The 19,056-nt window shown below is 40.2% G+C and overlaps 1 protein-coding gene across 16 annotated transcripts in view; it reads left to right on the top strand.

Moving 5' to 3' along the window:
• Positions 1-2,666: 2,666 nt before the first annotated feature.
• MLIP (muscular LMNA interacting protein) overlaps positions 2,667-19,056 on the top strand; it is a 98,237-nt gene continuing 81,847 nt past the window's right edge. For 7 of the 16 annotated variants that reach the window (XM_040697436.1, XM_025149205.2, XM_025149204.2 and 4 more), the window contains exon 1: positions 18,956-19,051. In XM_040697436.1, the coding sequence (XP_040553370.1) occupies positions 18,971-19,051 (81 nt within the window). In that variant the 5' untranslated portion in view covers positions 18,956-18,970. Of the gene's footprint in view, positions 2,791-4,953; positions 5,035-6,033; positions 6,221-18,955; positions 19,052-19,056 lie in introns of those variants that run through there. The other 9 variants (XM_040697437.2, XM_025149206.3, XM_040697435.2 and 6 more) reach the window with 3 other exon arrangements.

The raw sequence follows: 19,056 nt of genomic DNA, 5'->3' as shown, positions 1-19,056 counted from the left end.
AAAACCATAACAGAGGATGGATTTGAACTGGGGTGAGGAGAGCACAACCCGTGTTTGTGTCTGGTTGCTTTGAACTCTCCTATGGCCAGAACCTGAGTGCTTGAAGCAGTGTGCTCTGCGTGGGGTGGTGTGAATGTCCCCACGTGCTGCAACACCCTCCTGTAAGTGTGTTCTACAGCAGCTAAAAGCAGTGATGGAAGCAACAGGTGGTTTTCTACTCATCTGGAAACACGGTGAAAACCATTGTGTATATATGTATATATATATATTTCAAATCTTGTGTCTATTTTGTGTCTCTGTAGTTTACCCTTTTGTCTACCTGCAGGTTCCTTTGAATTGCTCCTTTTAATACTGTTTTCTATAAGAATAAAAAAATGTTTTCTGTCTTATAAATAGTGCTGTTTTGGTTTTTTTTTTTCCCCCACAGAGAAATGTTATTTACATTGGAATTCTATATTTCATTCAAGTGTAATAAAGAATAGTTTCTCCGAGTATATTGATAATGCAAATGTACATCAGATTTGAGTAGCACCTGCAAGTTAGTTTTTATGAGATCTCATAGATGAAGAAATTGTCTTACACAGCTATGCATCTGTGAGTGAACCGAGAAGCAATTTCTTACCCCTGATGTATTATTTCTCCTCCTGACTTGCATATACGCAGAACACCTTAAATTTGCCTTATTGCAATATTCCAGAATTCCGTGTGTAAATATGTATAGGAGATGAGCATTGAAGAATAAATATTCATGTATAAGTGTTGAATCCTTTGGTTCTTTTCTCTGCTATTTAGATACTCTTTTGAAGGAACCTATAAGTAAACTTTAGGAATCTTTCTCTGGGGCTCTGTGATGCTGCCTTAACTCAGAGCTGGCATCTTGTCCTGCTGGGTTGGGTTGTAATGACTTCCTTTAGTGTGCATAAAGTGTGCTTTGATGGTGTTTACTGTTTATATACAATTTCTTCTTCTGCAAAAATAATACAGTACTACACAGCTCAATGACCTGGTAGATCCTCATCTTTTATTCATATTCTGGATGATTTCTGAGATGATCGTTCATATATGACTTGAAGTGAATGCTGTTAGCTGTCTTTACAGGAATTAGGAAGTTTCCAGGAGAGTACAGCTATCACATGGTTAGGTCGATATTTCCCACAAAGAAAATGGATATTTTATTTTGAAAACATAGGTGTGCAATAGCAGCATATCAAGATATTTCTCACTTTCAGCTCATCCACTCACAGCTTTTTTCATTATTCTGTGCATCAGCATTTTAATTGAAGATAATTTGTCAGCAGTAGGAGTATTAAACTAATTTTCATTCATTTGCAAAACAAACATTAATAATAAAAACTGTATTATTTGCTTGAACGTTCCAATTTGAATTAGCTTCAGTGATGTCAATAGTAGAAATTATATTAAAAATATTTGGTAGTAAGTTACTTTCCAAAATGCTTGAGAGAGTCAGAGGGGCTATGCTAGGTCATCTCTTGTGTGCTGGATCATGTTTCAGTAGGGATTTTAACTGTTGTACTTTTAGTGACTGACAAAATGGCAAGACTGTGTGCATTGCTTTTTGGACTCCTCATATGGCCATGGAAATCAAAACTTTTGCTATTAAAATAAGATGCTCTTAACAAATTGCTGTCAGTATTTAGAAAACTTTCTGACGCTTGGATCTATGATCTTTTTGACCTGGTTTATTTTAAAGGCAGATTTCCTACTGTGGTATGGAGAATTTTGCTGTGGGTAGAAGAATTTGTTGGTAACACTCCGTGGGGAAAAAAAATGAAACAAGTTGACAAACGAACCCTAGAAAATGACAGAATTAGTCAGGCAAACGAATAGCTCACTTTGATCAAATAGCTCTGTGGGTGAATGTGCCACCTCAACCAAAGCCTTGGCTACGAATTTGAGGCTTTTCTTAAGCAAATGTTCTGGTCTTTTCCATGGAAGGTGCTGGAGCAGGTAACATCATTTCACTTTTGTCCTACAAAGGAGGGACGCAGGTGGGGGTGAGATCTAGTAGTTCTTATCAGCACTGAGTAATGTCACTTTTGAGGCTTTGTGTTTGATAAGAGTGGGCAGAGACAGGTGGTGAAAGCAAGGTGCGGTGGGAATTGGTTTCTTAAGGACAGCTCATATCCTGCTCATGGCTTCCTGGTGCCAGATTGGAGGCACCTGAAGAAAGCTCACTGCTGCCTACAGAGTGAGCACTGGCTTTCCTTGGGGGCTTCCTGTTCCCAGCTGTGAGATGGCTAAGTCAGCGTGTAGAGCTTTCCTAGTGTGTTTTGTTAGCTACATGCCGTCAATGCTATTTGTTTCTGGCTATGCATGTTGGCATGGCGAGCAGTACCACCAAGTATGGGGAGGGGGTTTTTTGGTGATACATCTATTGAACTATACCTTCCAATGGAATCATGTGGATGGCTGGGATATAGCAGACTCAAGCCTCTCAGACTTAGTTTACCTTAATGTTAAAAAAATACATTTCTTGTTTTTATCCTCAAACGTGCAGGCTTTGGAGAAAAGTTTCCTGGGAGTCCCCATCTCTTTGCACACAGTATGCCAGGCTGCTTCCTCACACGTAAGGCAGAGCCTTGCTGTGCACATAACATTTCTCTCTTTCCACGCCCGCTGTCCTGTGCTGTGAGTATTTACAGAGTGAGTGGGGAGGGCCGGGAGTGACGGCGGCAGCTGTGGGTGCTGCACAGGAATGTGGGCCTGCTGCTGCCAGGACCTGCTCCTGCCAGGACCTGCTCCTGCCCTTGGTGCCCAGCTGCCTGTGAGGTAAGTGGCCTTTGTCCATGGCTTCCCAGCAAACCGTGAGCTGGGTCTTGGTGCTTCTTGGGATGAGTGCATCACGAAGCTTTGGGCAACCTGCCGAGCTGGGAGGTGTCCCTGCCCACAGCAGCAGGTGGACGAGATGGTCGCTGCAGGCCCTTCCCACCCACAGTGCTGTGTTGGTGCCATGTGGGACGTTCTGGGGAGCGTGGGGAGGGCAGCGGGGCAGTACCTGAGGGGAGGTGGAGAGCTCTGTGTGTTGGCCCTGCTTGGCAGGGAGGGCCTACCTGAGGCTTGTTTTTAACTTTATTTATTCTTTTCACTTTTTGGAATTTGTTGGTGTAAGCACATGGCAGAAGCCACCTGTCCAGATCAGACCTCTCAGAACTTACTGCTGAGGTAACTTCAGGGTTAGCTTTTTTTTTTTTTTTTTTTACCTGATAAGTGTATCTTAGGGAGGTGTCTTTGGGCTTTGTCTAGCAGTACTGAGCATGTCAAGGGCAGAATTAATGCATCTAATTGCTGAATGCTGACTGCCAGCTTACGGGAGCAGCACTGTGAGGCTGCTGTGTGGGCTGTGCTTGCTGGCAGCCTGGGGCTGCAGCACAGTCAGGCTGGAAATGAAAATGTGCAAACTGAAAAAAGGCCATCCCAAACCTACAGTAGCTGTGTGAGTGACAGCATAGCTCAGAGCAGCACACAGAGGTGATGGTGGTCACCTGTGTCCTTTTCTGAGAACAGCAGGTGAAGCGGGCACTGAACACATCTGCTTCAATTGTTTATTTACACAGTGCTACTATTTAGGATTTTCAGTGGTTTCTTCTGACAAAAAAACCCCCCACAAACCTCCCCTGTCTCTTGGCCTCCTGTTAGGTCCTGCTCTGAGAGGAAAAACAGGTGCTGAGAGAGCAGTGACTGCAGTACAAAGGAGTAATTGAAAATAACACGGTCGTTTAGGCGACATGTGTACATACTCAGCACCTGTTTACTGTGTTTGCCATTGAGAAGTAGAACAGGAAATATAAAGTTACTAACAGTGTCTTAGAAGGTCCTCAGAGTAAAATAACCATTATTCCCATGTAGGAATAAGAAATATACTCCCATCATTATTTTAAATCATTTCTCATAGGTGGTCTTCCACGTTTAATGCTGAAGCCTCATGCTGCATCAAGTGTAACAGATAGCAGGTTGTCAGCCTTTCTTTGTTCCTTGTGCAGCAGCATCCAGGCCATGGAACAGCCCTGCATCCAGTGCTCCATGTGCTTCCTGATGGCATAAAATTGGTGCTGTTGTATGCTCACCCTTTTGCTCCCATTCCCATCACCAATGCAATCTGCTCCAGCTCACTAGTATTTGGACCGTCTGCAGTGCACAAATGCAGGTTACCAATCGCTAGATATGGATCAATTAGGTCCTTCCCTATCCCAAGTATTTTAATTTTCACTTCTTTTTTTCTAATGAAATCTTCTGTTGAGATTGTAGCAAACAGTGAAAGAGAAGGCATTAATTTTTTTCTTGTGAGGGCTGTTAGAAACTTGTTGCAGCAATGATTAGGAAAAAAGCACTCGTAAGACTGACTGCTCTCATCTGGAGATCTCATGTTGGAATTGCTATGAGTAGTCACTTCAGAGCCACTTCCTTGGGTTGTTCCGTTGTGGTTGCTTTTAATGTCCACACAGGTGAGGTGATACAGCAAAACAGTGAAAGACTGTGGAAGCAGAGAGTGCTGTGGAGGATGGGGGACTCCAGGCACCTGTAACAGTGCTGGAGAGGCAGCTGAGCACAACTGGCTGAGTGCTTCCATTTGAGATGCTCCGGTCCGTGCCAGTGATGGAAAACTGTCACAGACAGACAGATAAACAACAGTGGAGGCACTGTAGGTTTTCTGTGTGCCGTAGGGAATGGTGGTCACAGGGTGGTAGAGTTTTCCCATCCACTTGGCTGTGAAGGCTCTGGTTAGGGAAAGACCAGGGAGGAAATAGGGACCACCTTCTTGCCTGTGCTTAATTGTGGGTGCTGCTCTCTGGATGCCTTAATGCCTTAGGGACAAATTTTTCAGTGTATTGTCACCTCTTGTTCCCTTTGTCCCGGCATTTCCAGGAGACTCAGTGGGGTGTATTTTTACTACTGTGACATCAAGCACATATTTATTCGCTCTGTTTAATGCAGCCCATGGAGGTTTGCCTGGCTCTTTGTTGTGCTTCCCTGCTCTCACTGCTGCCGGCTGCCTTAACGCTTCTGAAAACAAAGGTAAAAGGGAGAGAAAAGAAAAATAATTGTCACCATTGTAACTTTTGCTTCTTTCTGAACACAGTTTCGGAGCAGGAGTGCTGTAAGTTGCCTTTTCTGTTTGTTTTGTTAGCTATTTATATGTAAGCTGTAGGGGCTGTTGCGTGTTGAGTGCTTGAGCTGTCTCTTCTTCCTATCCGAGGCTCCAAAGGCCGCGTGAGTACAGCGCCTGTCAGGAAACAAGCAGGGTGGAAAGGAGTGTGCCTGCCTTTGGCTGTCATTTCCACACAGGCAACTGGAAAATGATTGATGGAAAAGGTTTATATTTATTTATTGTTAAAAGAAGAATCTTTTACTCATGTGCTGAGAGGAAGAGAAGGGAATCAAGTGTCTTGCCTCTGCTATGGATTTAGTGAGGCACTCAAATGCCACTTTTATAAAGGGATGTGAATTACATCGCAATGTGCTGCTCTTCTGCTGTTGTTCCTCCTGGCTTCACTACCCTGAGCCAGGCTCAGGTGCAGCCACCTTATGCTGGACACATTGAAACCTGTCTGCATTTCCAAAATCCAAGGTACCGCGTCCTGATGTTAGAAGAGAAGAGCATACTCTGCATGAGCACGTTAGGGTAGCTGAGCCCCACATGCCCTCAAAGAAAGATCAATAAGCACCATTTTAAAATATTGTTCTGTACACTTTCTTTCTCTGCATAACACATACAGCTATCATATTTGTCATGTTACTTGCTTAATAATCTCCACGAACAAAGGTTAGTGCTACTGAGATGTAGCTATTCTTCAGCTCTTTGTTTCCATGGGCTTTTTAAGGGTGAGATTTGTGTAGGGGGGAGAGGGTAAACAGGGAGCAAATGGGGCCAGCAACCAAAATCCCTCCTGAACAAATTGCTGTGGTGCCAAAACCACATTTATTGTTATCGGAGGCAGCTGCCTGCCCTCTCTTCACAGTTCTATTTGCGAACTTTTGACGGCTATAAATGGAAACACACGCTGACCAGAAATCACCACCAGTGCTGCCTGAGACTCCACTCTCCTGACTTCAAAAGTACAGTGACATCTAACATGTAAGCAGCCTCAATCACGTCTGCTCTCCATATTAGAGTCGATCGATTTATTTTTTTTCCCTCTGGGAAATGGAGTTGGGAAAACATGAAAGTAAAGGAAGAGCAGCCTTAGAGGAAAAGCAAATGGTAAGATGTGTCGAGAAATGCTTGTTGTCCTGTTTTATGGTGGGTTTGTTGTTCATTTTTTATTTCTGATTTTTAATTTAATGATAAGAAAGAAAGGCCAATCTGCTCTGGTACATGTAGAAATATATTCCTTCTTCCTTTAACCAGTGACCTTGAAGATTAAAACTTAATTTGTGTATTTTAAATTAATTATGATGACACGTTTCTGTGAAAATTTTGGGAACTTGTCAATGCATGTTGTGAGGTGTGTGTGAAGTGCAAAGACTGCCATCTAGTTCAACAGTGACCATAGTTTTCTTGTATTGTTTTGAAGGACTATTTCATGTCTTTGCACATTACTTTTCACAACTAAGTCAATAAATGAGAGAGGAAATTGTTTGTCTTCCTCTGGATCTTACTGAAATGAAGTGTGACCAAAATAAGTTATTAAGAGAAAGTGAAAACAGTCAAAACACAGTTTGTTGTTAATTAGCGTAGGCTTGAAATGCAGCGTATAACGCACCTTGCTTAAACAAGGTTGTTTTTTTTTTTTATGTCTGAAAAGGGCATTTCTCTATTGACTTGGCACAGCTGTGAAAAAAGATGGCCATTATTCTTGTTGAAAAACAAATTAGCACTGAATTTTTTAGCACTTACCTTAGACTGTGGTGATGTTGGATTGGTTTGGGTTCATAGTGGGACGGTAATTGCTTTTGTTTAATCTTGATGTTTGTCTCTACTAGCCTTGTTCAAGTGAGACTTTGAAAACTTGTGTTTTAGTCAACAGTTTTAAATAGGGTGCACTGGGTAGGAGATCCGGGAAGTGCTGAAACAAAATAAGGACTTGGCCTTAAAATACCTTTTCTTTTTTAAGTAGTATCTGAAAGAGCACTGCTGAAGTTTCAGTTTGAATTCATACTATGAGTATTATATTTGTTTGGTTTTTTTTCATCAATACACTAACATTTTAGACAAAGACTGTGTGTATGTGTATGTGTGTGTGGTTGATACATAAAATATAAGGAAAACTCTTTGTAAGTAAAAGCAGTTACAGAACTCACAAAAGCTTCAGGAAAACATTCAAAGAAACCTTGAAAATTTTGTTCTAGCTCGTGTGGGGAGGATGCACAGCAGTGTGATTATATAACAGTATTATCTAACTGCAGGTTGCATCCTGGTGCACGAAGCATGCATCAATCTTCTGATGACTTTGTGGGCATCATTTACTAATTCAGAGAGTGGCAAACTGAAGTAAAGAGGAATCCCACTGACAAGAGTCATCCTGGTGGCTGTCATGGCTCTGTGATGGCAGCAGAGGAATGCCCTGGCTTGATGCCCACCCCTCCTGTACCTCAGTCTCCTACCAGCCCAGTCCCACCCTTGCCTCCATCCCCTTCCTCTACTGTTCACCTTGCCTCAGTCTTAACGCTTCACCCGTTCAGTCTTAACGCTTTTCATGAAGATATACAGACAGTTTTCACTTTGTCCCAGTGTTTTTCCTGGTTTTGTACCTCCTGGGCTTTTATTGATTCTTCCCTTTTCTGTTTGTTACATGCATACCAGTTCAATATATGAACTCTGCATGGCATCACTGTGTTAATCTGTGATACAGATACTATATGTACACGTTGCTGATATCTGTTCTCTTATCTAACTTCAACCTGACAAATGCTTTAGGTGTTTAACGTAGGCACTGTGGAGTGTTTGTTTTCATTCTCATATCCTATAAACTGGGTGATAATTTATATATGTATAATTGGATGATAGTGTGTGTTTTTCGTGTGTCGTAGGAACATAGGATAACTCAGGTGTGGAGGGGCTTTAGGAAGTCTATATCCAACCTCCTGCTTAAAGCAGCTATGGAGTCAGGCCAGGTTTCTCAGGGTTTGTCCAGTTGGGTGTTGAAAACTTCCAATGTTGGATGTGGCACAGCCTCCCACAGCAGCCTGCTCCACTGCTGGGCCATTCTTAGGGGAAAAAAACTTTTTTCGAAGTCTCTCATCTCAATTTATGTCCATCTGTCTTTCCTTCAGCCATCACTGCTGTGAAGATCCCTAGTTCCACCTCCTCGGTAATCTCCCACAGGCACTGGGGTTGCTATTAGATGCCCCTGAAGCCATCTCTTCTTGAGGCGGAACAAAACTGGCTCCCTCAGCCTCTCCTTATGTGGAAATTTCTCCAACCCCCACTGTTTTGGTGGTCTCCACTGAATTTGCTTCCATTTATCAAAGTCTGTCTTCTACTGGAGAGTCCAAAATTGGATGCCATATTGTAGATGAGATCTAGTGAGTGCCAAATACAGAAGAATAATCTGTTGTAACCACTTCTTTGCTACAGTTGTGCTGTCTGTAGCATAGTACCCCACTGTCACCCTTGTTGGCCTCTCTTCTGATCCCAACCCACAAGCTCTTGCCAAGCACTGTTGCCCAACCATACATGAGCTTCCCACATCCAAACTGCTTCTTCACATGGAAGAATCCTCTCCTTCTTATCTTCCTTAGCTGTCTTTCTGAGGATCTTCTATCCAGCCATTTCAGCACTATAGCCATGTGAGCTATCCTAATAGCTCCTAATACATCCTAATTATTTCTGCAATGTTACAGTTCTGTGATCAGAAGGTTGAGGGAGGTGATTCTGCCCCTCTACTCTGCTCTTGTGAGACTTCACCCAGAGTACTGCATCCAGATCTGGGGTCCCCAACACAAGAAGGAAATTGAGATGTTGAAGCGAGTCCAGAAGAGTGCCACAAAGAGATCAGAGGGCTAGAGCACCTCCCCTCCTAACAAAGACAGGCTGAGAGAGCTGGGGCTCTTCAGCCTAGAGAAGAGAAGAGTTAGGGGGAACCTAATAATGGCTTTCCAGTACCTGAAGGGGGCGTACAGGAAAGCTGGGGAAGGACTTTTTACAAAGGCGGGCAGCAACAGGACAAGGTGAAATGGTTTTAAACTGGAAGAGGGTAGATATAGACTAGATAGTAGGAGGAAATTCTTTACTGTGAGGGTGAGGAGACACTAGAACAGTGGATGTGGATGTGGATACCCCCTCCCTGGAAGCATTCAAGACCAGGCTGGATGGGGCTTTGAGCAATCTGGTCTAGAGGAAGGTGTCCCTGCCTATAGCAGGGGATTGGAACTCGATGATCTTAAAGGTCCCTTCCAACCCAAACCATTCTATGATTCTATCTATGTTTGTGTGCGCGTAAGATAAACCTTGGTTTTACATACTTTGTAAGAAATATTTCTACCTGCTTAGAAAAGAACAAAGACCTACTCCAGTCTGTATCATCCTGAAAATATTCTGATTGCAGATTTTCCATTAAATAGCTATCAGCTCATGCTCAAGATATAGTGCCTATTTAGGATAACCTTGCAGTCAGTTTTATTAACTAGTATTCTAGCTTTATATTCACTACTTTCTGTGGATGAGATAAATAATACAAAATTCTCTACCGCTTCAGGCTATTTCACATAATGTTTGTGAAATATCTTGCTAAAGAGTTCTTGTCCTTGCTTCCTCGAGGAAGATTCCCTGTCAGCCAGAATCCAGAAGAGATTCTTTTTGTTGAGCCGACTGTAGAAATGGAAGATAATGGAGGTCCTGTTTTGTGACAGGAAAATGGAATGACTCACTGTCAAATAGATTGGACTAAGCAGATGAACTGAATTTTCCTTTTTATAGTTTTTGCTATTAGAAGAGCTCAAAAAGACAGAATAATTCTAGCGTTTCCATATTGGATTGACAGCTTAGCTCAAAATAGTCTGTTTACATTCAGAAGTCCTCCTCCATTAATGAATATTGCATCTGTTATTTGAAAAGATTTTAATTATATTTCGCACTTGTCTGTTTCCTATTTGATCTCACCTCTCTGCATTAAAATGTAGCACGTTAAGTATTGCATTTAAAATAATATGTATATTGGTATGGTAACAGGGAACATTCAGTCTTTATGCGTTAGTATGCATCATAAGTTGTTTTTTATTGCTTTTTTTTAGTTTATTTTTTACTTTTTTGATCCATTACATATTGATAAAGTAAAGATAATAATGTAGAGGAAATAAATTAAACCAAGCAGATGCTTGAAACTAATGCTTGAAAGGGCACTAAGATATGCTTTTGGATGTCAGTGTGTACTCTGTAAGAAAGGACCGCAAGACTTCATTCAGAGAACTGTCATTTGCTTTCTACAAAAAATGTGCAGAAACAGCTCAAACAGGATGAGGCAATGTGGATCAAACCCACCTACATCAAACAACAATTGGTATTTTTACATCATTAGCAACAAAAGGACCCAATCCCTGCCAAGGGATCCTCTCTACAGAAGTGCTGTGGTACAGACTCTTCCAAGGGGATGGTCCATTTCCTGTGGTTTACAACTTCAAGGAACCCAAATGGGAATGCACTGCTTAGTCAGAGAGAGTTTAATATGTATATACAATTAAATCATTCCTGTTAATTTCTTGCTCTATAGGTAGTTTGTGACCTCCTCTTGCAGCTTCTGTCGTGCAGCCAAGTTCAGTAGGGGGACCTGTCATTCTTACGGTGTTCTGTGCTGCCCTGTGTCAGATTTCAGCAGCCTCTACTATAAGGGATGGTCGTGGGAAGCACTTTCAAATATCTTTGTGCTTTGAGGAGCAGGACTGACGCTTTGCTGTGGCTTTGCAGAAAGAGACCAATAAGATCCTAGTACATCAGCAATCTCGTCTCAGTATGCAGGTATAATGAGAAGGCTGAGACTGCACTTCAGCTACAGCATCAGTGTTTCCTGACAAGAGGTGAGATATTACTGCAGAGGCAAGGACTGCTCCAGCAGATGATCACCATGGAGGAAAAAGTAAACTTGAAGGCTGCAAGTACCAGCATACCAGCATATTTTTTATCACTATTGATGTGTCATTACCCAGGACCAAACCAAGTGAGAAGCACTGACTGCTGGTCTAGCCTCTGCTCTAATCCCTGACACTTAGCTCTTAAACTTCAGTTTACACTACCTTTTCCTCAATCTAATGCCAATCATGCAGAGGCATTGCTACAATGCGCAAAGTGGGCTTTGGATGCTTCAGTGGAAAAAGTTATCTTGGAGAGGTGTCACCAGTGCATTTTTGGCTGGAGGGTCTACGAAACATTACCATGCAATCTCATGCAGAGATTCAGAAGGGGAGGGAGCAGATTCCTGCAGAGACTTCAATGTGAAGAGGCTTTTTAGGAACAAATAACCTTTGTATATTTTAACTTTTTGAAGTGAGGAGAAGTATGAGCCCCTGCAACAGCTGTATCAGCTGCTGCAATTCGAATGACTGCATTTTGAGGGAGGCAGCAAAAAGAGAAGTATCAGCACTGAAGTGCAGTCTGTGCTGATGGATAAAAACAGTTCTGGAAAAAGGTTTCTTGGTACTGGAACTCTTGTATTCAGTGACACTGAAAGATTGATCTCTGGTTAAGTTTGGTTTGGTTCTTGCTTGACTGATGCTGTTTCCAGAAATTAGTTTGAATATAGAGACTGTTGCTGAGAAAAATAAGGGGTTTTCTGAAGATATCCCTCAGGAAAGTGGGATTGAGTTATGGGTGACACATTGGAAATGTTTGCTGTTCACTTCTTCTGCTAACTTTGACATTCAGGATGGATGCTAGGAGGAGCTGCTTCATTAGAAGGACAGCACAGTGTAAGAACAGCCATGGAATTTGTGGTCTGTCCATCCTGTGAGAATTTCAGGACTTGACTGGGTAAAGATATGGCTGACTAGGCTTTGTTATGGTATTAATCTTGCTTTGAGATGGATGCTGGACTGAGTCATCCCTGAAAGTATCTCCCAAACAATTTCTTTCATTATTCTATTTTGAAGTGGCACTACTGAGTTTCTCAGGAAACACGATAACAGCTTTCTCCATCTACAAGGCACCTTTAACACATTTAACATCGATACACGATGAGACCATCCTCATCATTAAGGAGTCCTTGCTCTTAAAAAAGTTACTGCTTTCAGTTCACTGCCCTTTAGATTCTGAAAGCACTCGATAATATATACCAGTGGCATTAAATCTGTTACTTCGATGTTAATTCTTGGAAACAGAACTACTTGACTATGAACAGAAAAAAAGGGAACAGTGAGTCATGAGAAAGGGAGAAAGAAGGTGGACCTTAAAACAGCTAGTCTTTTGGGGCAATCAGTAGAGTAGCAATAACGTGTTTCCATGTTTGCTTTGGATCAACTATGAAAGGTGTAATACTTCAATGTGTTTCATATCGTCCTCTCTGGATACAGCATTAAATTAATGGTAATTAATGACTGCTTCTCAAAATAAGTTCCCTAAGTGTACTTTAAACATTTAGTCTAAACACTTTAAGCAGTATGTCCAGAAAATAACACCAAATTATTGTGAAGGACAATTATCAAAACCTCAGGACATCTGTTCTTCTGCTTCTTTTTGAAGAAGAATGAAGAATAATACTTTCTGAAGTAATTCCATTGTTGTGGTAACAGCGATGCAGTGGCTTCATAGGTATTTTTCCAAAAAAGAATGTGTTAACTTCATCATGACATTTTATCAAAAGTCTTCCCCAGTGAAGGTAATAGAGACTTTTCAATTCCTTTCCCTCTCCCTCTGCCTTTCCCTTTCTCTTTCCATTCCCCTTTGCTTTTCCCCTTCACCTACTTCCCTTTGCCTTATGATTATGAAAGTAATTGTTTCCTAAAAAGATAATAAATGGAGCAGTGTCTGGTAGCCCTCAATTCCTAAGACAGTCTAAAACCTTTGATAACCTGTCTATGTTAGAGGTAAGTATTATCCTTACTGCCTATTTTCATTTGTATCAACGGAGCAGAACTGCAGCTTTTCTTTCCTGGGTGGCCTTCTGAAAGCCTGCTGTAGGATGCATTGTGATAGGACCTTTCTCTTGGGCTACAGAAAGTCATAGGAATGTTTTGGTGTGTCGAGGGTTATTGCAACGTTGCCCTCCAAAACATTATTGCATGGCCAGATCTGTATGCCTGCCTTGATTTGGAAGTTGCAGGCTTTCCACTGTGCTTCTTCTGAGTTTTCATAAGAGCTTGTTCGTACCTAAATGTTGTTGGGTTTAATTTACTTATTATTATTATTACTTACATGATTCCCATGAGATAGCTGAATTATCAAATGTCAACTCCGGTAGTAAATCTACATCTTTTATTTGGTGGTGGCAACCCTGGTGATAGATCAATCTGACTATGTTGTTTTAAGATAAGATTGATCTTGTTTCCATATGATGGTCACACTGAACACCTTTCTGCATTAAATATTTCATTCTTCAGAGTTGACTGGTAGGTTTTCCAAACAACTGATGGTAACATACAGTACAGACTGCAAGATACTTTCTGATAGCATTTTTGCTACATTTGTCCCTTCCTAGTAGGCTTATAAGAATTAATTAAATATAGATCGAGCTGGTGAGTATCCATTTTTGAAGAAAAGGGATAGAAGCAGGTTTACTTGAATTTACATGAAACAGTTATTTTCTTCAACAGCTTTTAGCTTGTTCAGTGTCCTGAAAAGTGCAAAGCAATAGGTTGAAGATTTCCTTATCTTGAATTATAAACAAATATATTGGTGCTCCAGACTGACATCTTTACAATAGTAAAAAAAAAAAACTATTTGTCTCCTTGAGACAGAAATTGGATCTATAGCATTCTGTCTTTGCTATTTCACGTTTTCTATCTTAATCACAGTGAAATTTAGGAAATCAAACAAGGGAAAAATGATAGGAATATTGAAATGCTTTATTCTTAAATGATGTGAAACAAACTAATTGGATTCACTTGAGCCACTTACAATTGAGACTTTTGGAAAGAGCCATCAGAATTTGTTTCCATGTTCAATGGATTTTAAATTGTTGTTGTAGCAGTGTCATATATCTCATAAAAATTTACCGACAGTACATCACCATTTTACTGCTACTTTAATGTCTCTGTTGGTGGTGATTTTATATAATAAAGAGTCTAGAAAAATTAATTAGATTCTCAGCTTCAAGCAAGAGCTGTGTCATTTAATATTTCTTAAGTGCATCTTGAAATACATCTAGATCAAAAGCCAGAACTAAGTGATAATCAGGCAAAGAGATGATAATTCTTAGCAAAACTTCTGAGCCAAAACTGCATTCTCTCTTTCACTCTGAGACGAGAATAGCAAAATGCAGATAAGTATTTGTCTTTAAAGTCCCAGCAGAGAAACGGTTATAAGTTTTTCCTCTTTTCTTTGATGGGTAAAATTTTCAATGATGTTTTGAAGCTGATATCAATTGAAAACAGAGCAGCTTTCATTCTAGTTCTGTTATTTGCAATCTATTAGGTAAACTGACACTGATATTTGCATACATTAAAAAATTCTCAAGAAACTGTCAGCTTTTTATTTGTTGGGAGAGAAGTAGTTAAGTCTAACACAAAAAGTTGGGGGGTTTTGGTTATTTGTGGCAGGGGAGGTTGGTTTATAGTGTCTTTTCTGGGACAGAAGGTCTATAAGTCTGTGTGCTGAGGGACTGCAATGATAAATTATTCCTGTAACCAAGTTAAACTACAGTTCTTCCCCTGCTTCTAAGGAGCAGAAGTCAGGAGTGAGGGGGTCGAGGTTGCCAACCTTGCCAATGACTTGCGGTGACTCAATGCTGCATCATACAATAAATTGCCTGGTGTTTTCAGGAGCTCTTGTATTTATAGCTTCTAAGAATCTACTACTGAAAAAAAAAAATGCACTTTAGGGTTTGGAAATTAGGATTATCTGAGCAAATTTAATTTTTCCTTTGCTTTATTCCTAAATGTTATGACACAAATGTTGGTAACAGGATTGCAGGCTATTTCTTCATTTTCAAACAATGGTTCTGCTTAGGAATTGCATCCAACAGCTGCATCAGGATATGATGCGATCAAAACAAAACCATGATTGTCTTCACTAACTTTATAAATAAAATGCTGTAAAATGAAACTTCACATATCATCCTTCTATTTCCAGCTGAATGTTTTTCACGTTTTTCAGAGTATCTGTTTCCTGTCAAATGCTGAAAACACAGGCCGAAAGGCTGAGATGTCAAAAGAAAAGGAACTGTGACATTTCCACCCTCCCACAGGATGCCAATCAAAGGGATGAGTTGGGAAAATGGCTCTACACACTGCGAAGTGCTCTGGGAAATTATCCACTGTAGGAAGGGTCATGGTCAAGGCCCCTAAACTAGGAATGTGGTTGAGCTGTTTCATAACGTATGGGTAGTAGGCATTATTTAGTTATTTGCCTGATTGCAATAATTAGACCACTTGGCTCCATGGGAGTGCTGTGAAGGGCTTGAGTACTGCAGGTGTGAGTGTCATGGAAATGGATTTCACGGTGGTCTCTGCAGAATGAGGCTTGGGAGGGGTGTGAGATCAAGCACTGAAGTATCAGGATGTGCTCTGATGGTTAATGCTGATTGTCAGAGCATACTGCGTGTTACAATTATTAGCACAAACTTCTGAAAAGTTAGAACTTCATCTCATTTAAAATTTTCAGCTTAGTATTCTGAAAACACATCTTTTTTCTATTCCGCATAAATTTCTTGCTAACAATTCTTGACAGTAAATGCTCTTAAGAGCAGAATTACATACTCTTATTTTGTTGTATATTGTAGATATCTTGTAACACGCTACTTGTCTATGAAATTGCTTATTGTTAGTATTAATTTTCCAGTGTTCTGCTTTTACTGTTTCTCATACAAAATATCATAGATTTAAATGTGCCCCCGTTAATGATGCAGGAGCAGGTTTAAATATTTTGGTCGTCTTTATTTAGACCTAAACAAAAACAACTTGTTCCAATAGAATAATGTCCTCTAAAATAATGTCATTTGCATGGAATGTGAATAGTGGGTAATCAATCTTAGAGATATCTCAGGCAAGCTGTAGCTCAGCTCTGTAGCTGTTTGTCTTCTTCCTAAGTGCAGAGATACATCATCGTCAATGGATTGCAGCTATCTTAATTGTAATGTCTGTGAGAAGATACAACTTCTAAACAGTTATGCAGCAGCTTCTATGTAGTGCAAGAATGTATCAAATATTTATTGCCTATGAATGCTTTAGATGGATAAGTCAATGACCCCAAAGAGATTTAAGTCCCTTTAAAAGCAGGTAACCAATTTTGATCAATGTCTGAGGGACTGATCATCTTCCAGTAAATCTGCAGTTACTTGTATATCTATGTCTTCATGAATATTAACTATATTAGACAAAGTGATTATTTGTATGGCATAAGAATGTAGTATGTCCTCACTGCAGAAGAACAGAACAGGCACCAAGCCATAAAGAACATATTTTTTCTTGTATTTAGCTAAGCAAATAAAGGAAGTATTTGTGGAAGGATGTGTAAAAGGAGCTGACAATCTGTTTTGAAAACCAGTTTTCCCTTTCATAGTTGAATTCAGAGATATTTTGAAGTACTATTAGGTGTTTCTATGTTCAGCACAACAGCTTTTGTGCTCAAAAGAAGAGACCATGACTTGCTCCGAGTGTGGCTGAAAGAATCTTGCCTTTCTGAGGCATGTCCCAGCCATATTTGCTTTTTATCAGGAATGGATGGGAATTTTGAGGGAAATTTTAGTGCTCAAGCTTACTGAACATGGAGTGAACTGTCAGATAATATTCAGGATTCAAAATGTTTTCAGTTTGGAAAGCAGTGGAAACGCAAAATCTTTGTCGTGTAGTAAAATAGTAATTATCTTTGCATCATCATAAGGATCACTAATATTGCAATTTTATATGATATATGGTTCAATTTCAACCATGAATCATCTACATCAGGGCTTCTTAGCTCAAGGTTATGAGCAAATATGTAACCAATGACTACTCGTCTCCAGAGCACACACTATTGTACTCTCACTTCTTCATCTGAATTCTTTGTAAATGTCATTCAAGCCAATTTCAGATGTTTATTGTAAGATCCTCTTGAATATATGTATAAAACCCCCCTAGTTTATATGATCTTGAAGCAATCTTTAGAAGACTGCAATCAGTTCCTTTTTCCTTCGAATTCCTGATGGAACACTCCAATGTTTGTCAAATTATTGAATTAATTGTCTGATTAAATGCATATTAGTTTAAATGTGTGGATTTTATAAGCAAACCATTCCCATATAATACACTTATGTGTACTAACTTGTTATTACGTTTTGAAGCACTTTTAATGAAGTTTTAAATGTTAAATCGCATCATAAGTTTAAGATGATTTCTTTGTTATTGCTTTCATGCTCAAGGAACGTATTTAATAAAACAGTCATCACTAAGTACATTTATGCTTGTTAGCTGTGTGTTAACAACAGTTTAGAAAATGGTTGTAATGACCAGTAGGGTATTATGCTATTAATACTTAATGATATTTGGAGCTACTAACTCACAAACAGATCGAAATCTATGTTTTAACATTTAAAAATAGACACGGAACAACCATTTACTTCTCAGTGACAGTTATTCGTAGTAGCCTGTTATTTTCAAATTTGTTTCATTTTATTCTCACGTGTTAAGTTTACATTTCTGGTCTGTCAGTGCAGTGCTTCATCCAGCTCTGCCCTTCTCTTGTTGAACAGCAACGGCATAAAAAATGCCATACAGTGAGAAATACCTATGGTATGGGTGTGCTCAACGACACCTGGATTTGCAATGCAGCATCAGAGTGTTCCTGATAAGGAAATGTGAGCATGCAACACTTGATTATTAAATTATGAGCTGGCTTTGGGCATGAAAGGAGCGCTTTGATATTCAGCTGGGCCAAGGCATTAGCACCTTTAGACAAGCAGCAGTAGTAGGACATGGTTGTCCTACATTTAGGTACACTTGACTTTCCAGGTACTGCAAAGTACTGGACAATGAAAGGAGGAAGAGGTGCTGAAATTTGAATCTATGAGCTCTTCTGAGGCAAAAGTGCTGTTCTGACTTGCTAAACTGCTCTTGGTGGGAACTTCAGCACTTAGGTATTTCATGACGCAGTGGGCCAGTGAACACAGTGCTGTAGGGAAAACTACTGAGGTGAGCCCGGGAGGCATCTGTGTAGTTGGCAGTGCTGCGGCAAGATGTAAAAACTGTAGCGGTAGTGGCTGAATTACTCTGGTTGCAATATATACCACAAACATTCCAGCATTGCAGCTGTAGACGTTCGAAAAAGCCTGGGAAGAAAGCTGATAGCAAGAAGGGAGAGGTTGGGAGCCCTAAAAATCCATGTGAGAAGGTGGCAGAAAAATTGATAGAAATCAGAAATGGGAGAAATGAAAGAAAGGGGAAAAAAGTGAATGAATACTGCAAATAAATGAAGACAGTAAAAGAGGTGATTGGATAGAGAAACAAAAGAAATAAAGTTAAATAGTAGAGAACTAAATGTGAAGAAAAAAAGCTCAAGAAATGTGGGGAAAGAGAACAAGAGCAGAAAATACTGAATCTGATGGGCTCTTCCAAAACCTTATTCTTTTCACTGGAGTGTGAAGTGAACAATTGCATTTTATTGATTTAATAGTATTTATGTCTATTTATCATCATTTATGTCTAATATTAAGTTTTATCTCACTTTTTGTGAATAAATTTGCAGAATTCACAGATTAATTGCCAGAATGCCTGTAGGTAGCTTGTAAGCCTGTAGAAACTCCTTCTGCTAATGTGTTCATAACAACCTATCATGTAAGAGTTCTCCTAACATCTGTTAATCCCTCACTAAACACTTGCATAAGCCTCTTCCAAGTAAAATTTTAGTTGTGAAGTGTAGCCACCTGCATTTTCACATGTAGCAGGGTATTGGATGTCAGCAAGGAGACCAAACTCTTTGGGCTGCTGGATGTGTGGGGATTTGCTTTCTGACTTCATCGGCACAGCTTTCCAGGTGGG

Source organism: Gallus gallus, chromosome 3 (assembly GCF_016699485.2).
Source record: "Gallus gallus isolate bGalGal1 chromosome 3, bGalGal1.mat.broiler.GRCg7b, whole genome shotgun sequence".
Taxonomy (NCBI): domain Eukaryota; kingdom Metazoa; phylum Chordata; class Aves; order Galliformes; family Phasianidae; genus Gallus; species Gallus gallus.
This window is presented reverse-complemented; position numbering and strand designations above follow the sequence as displayed.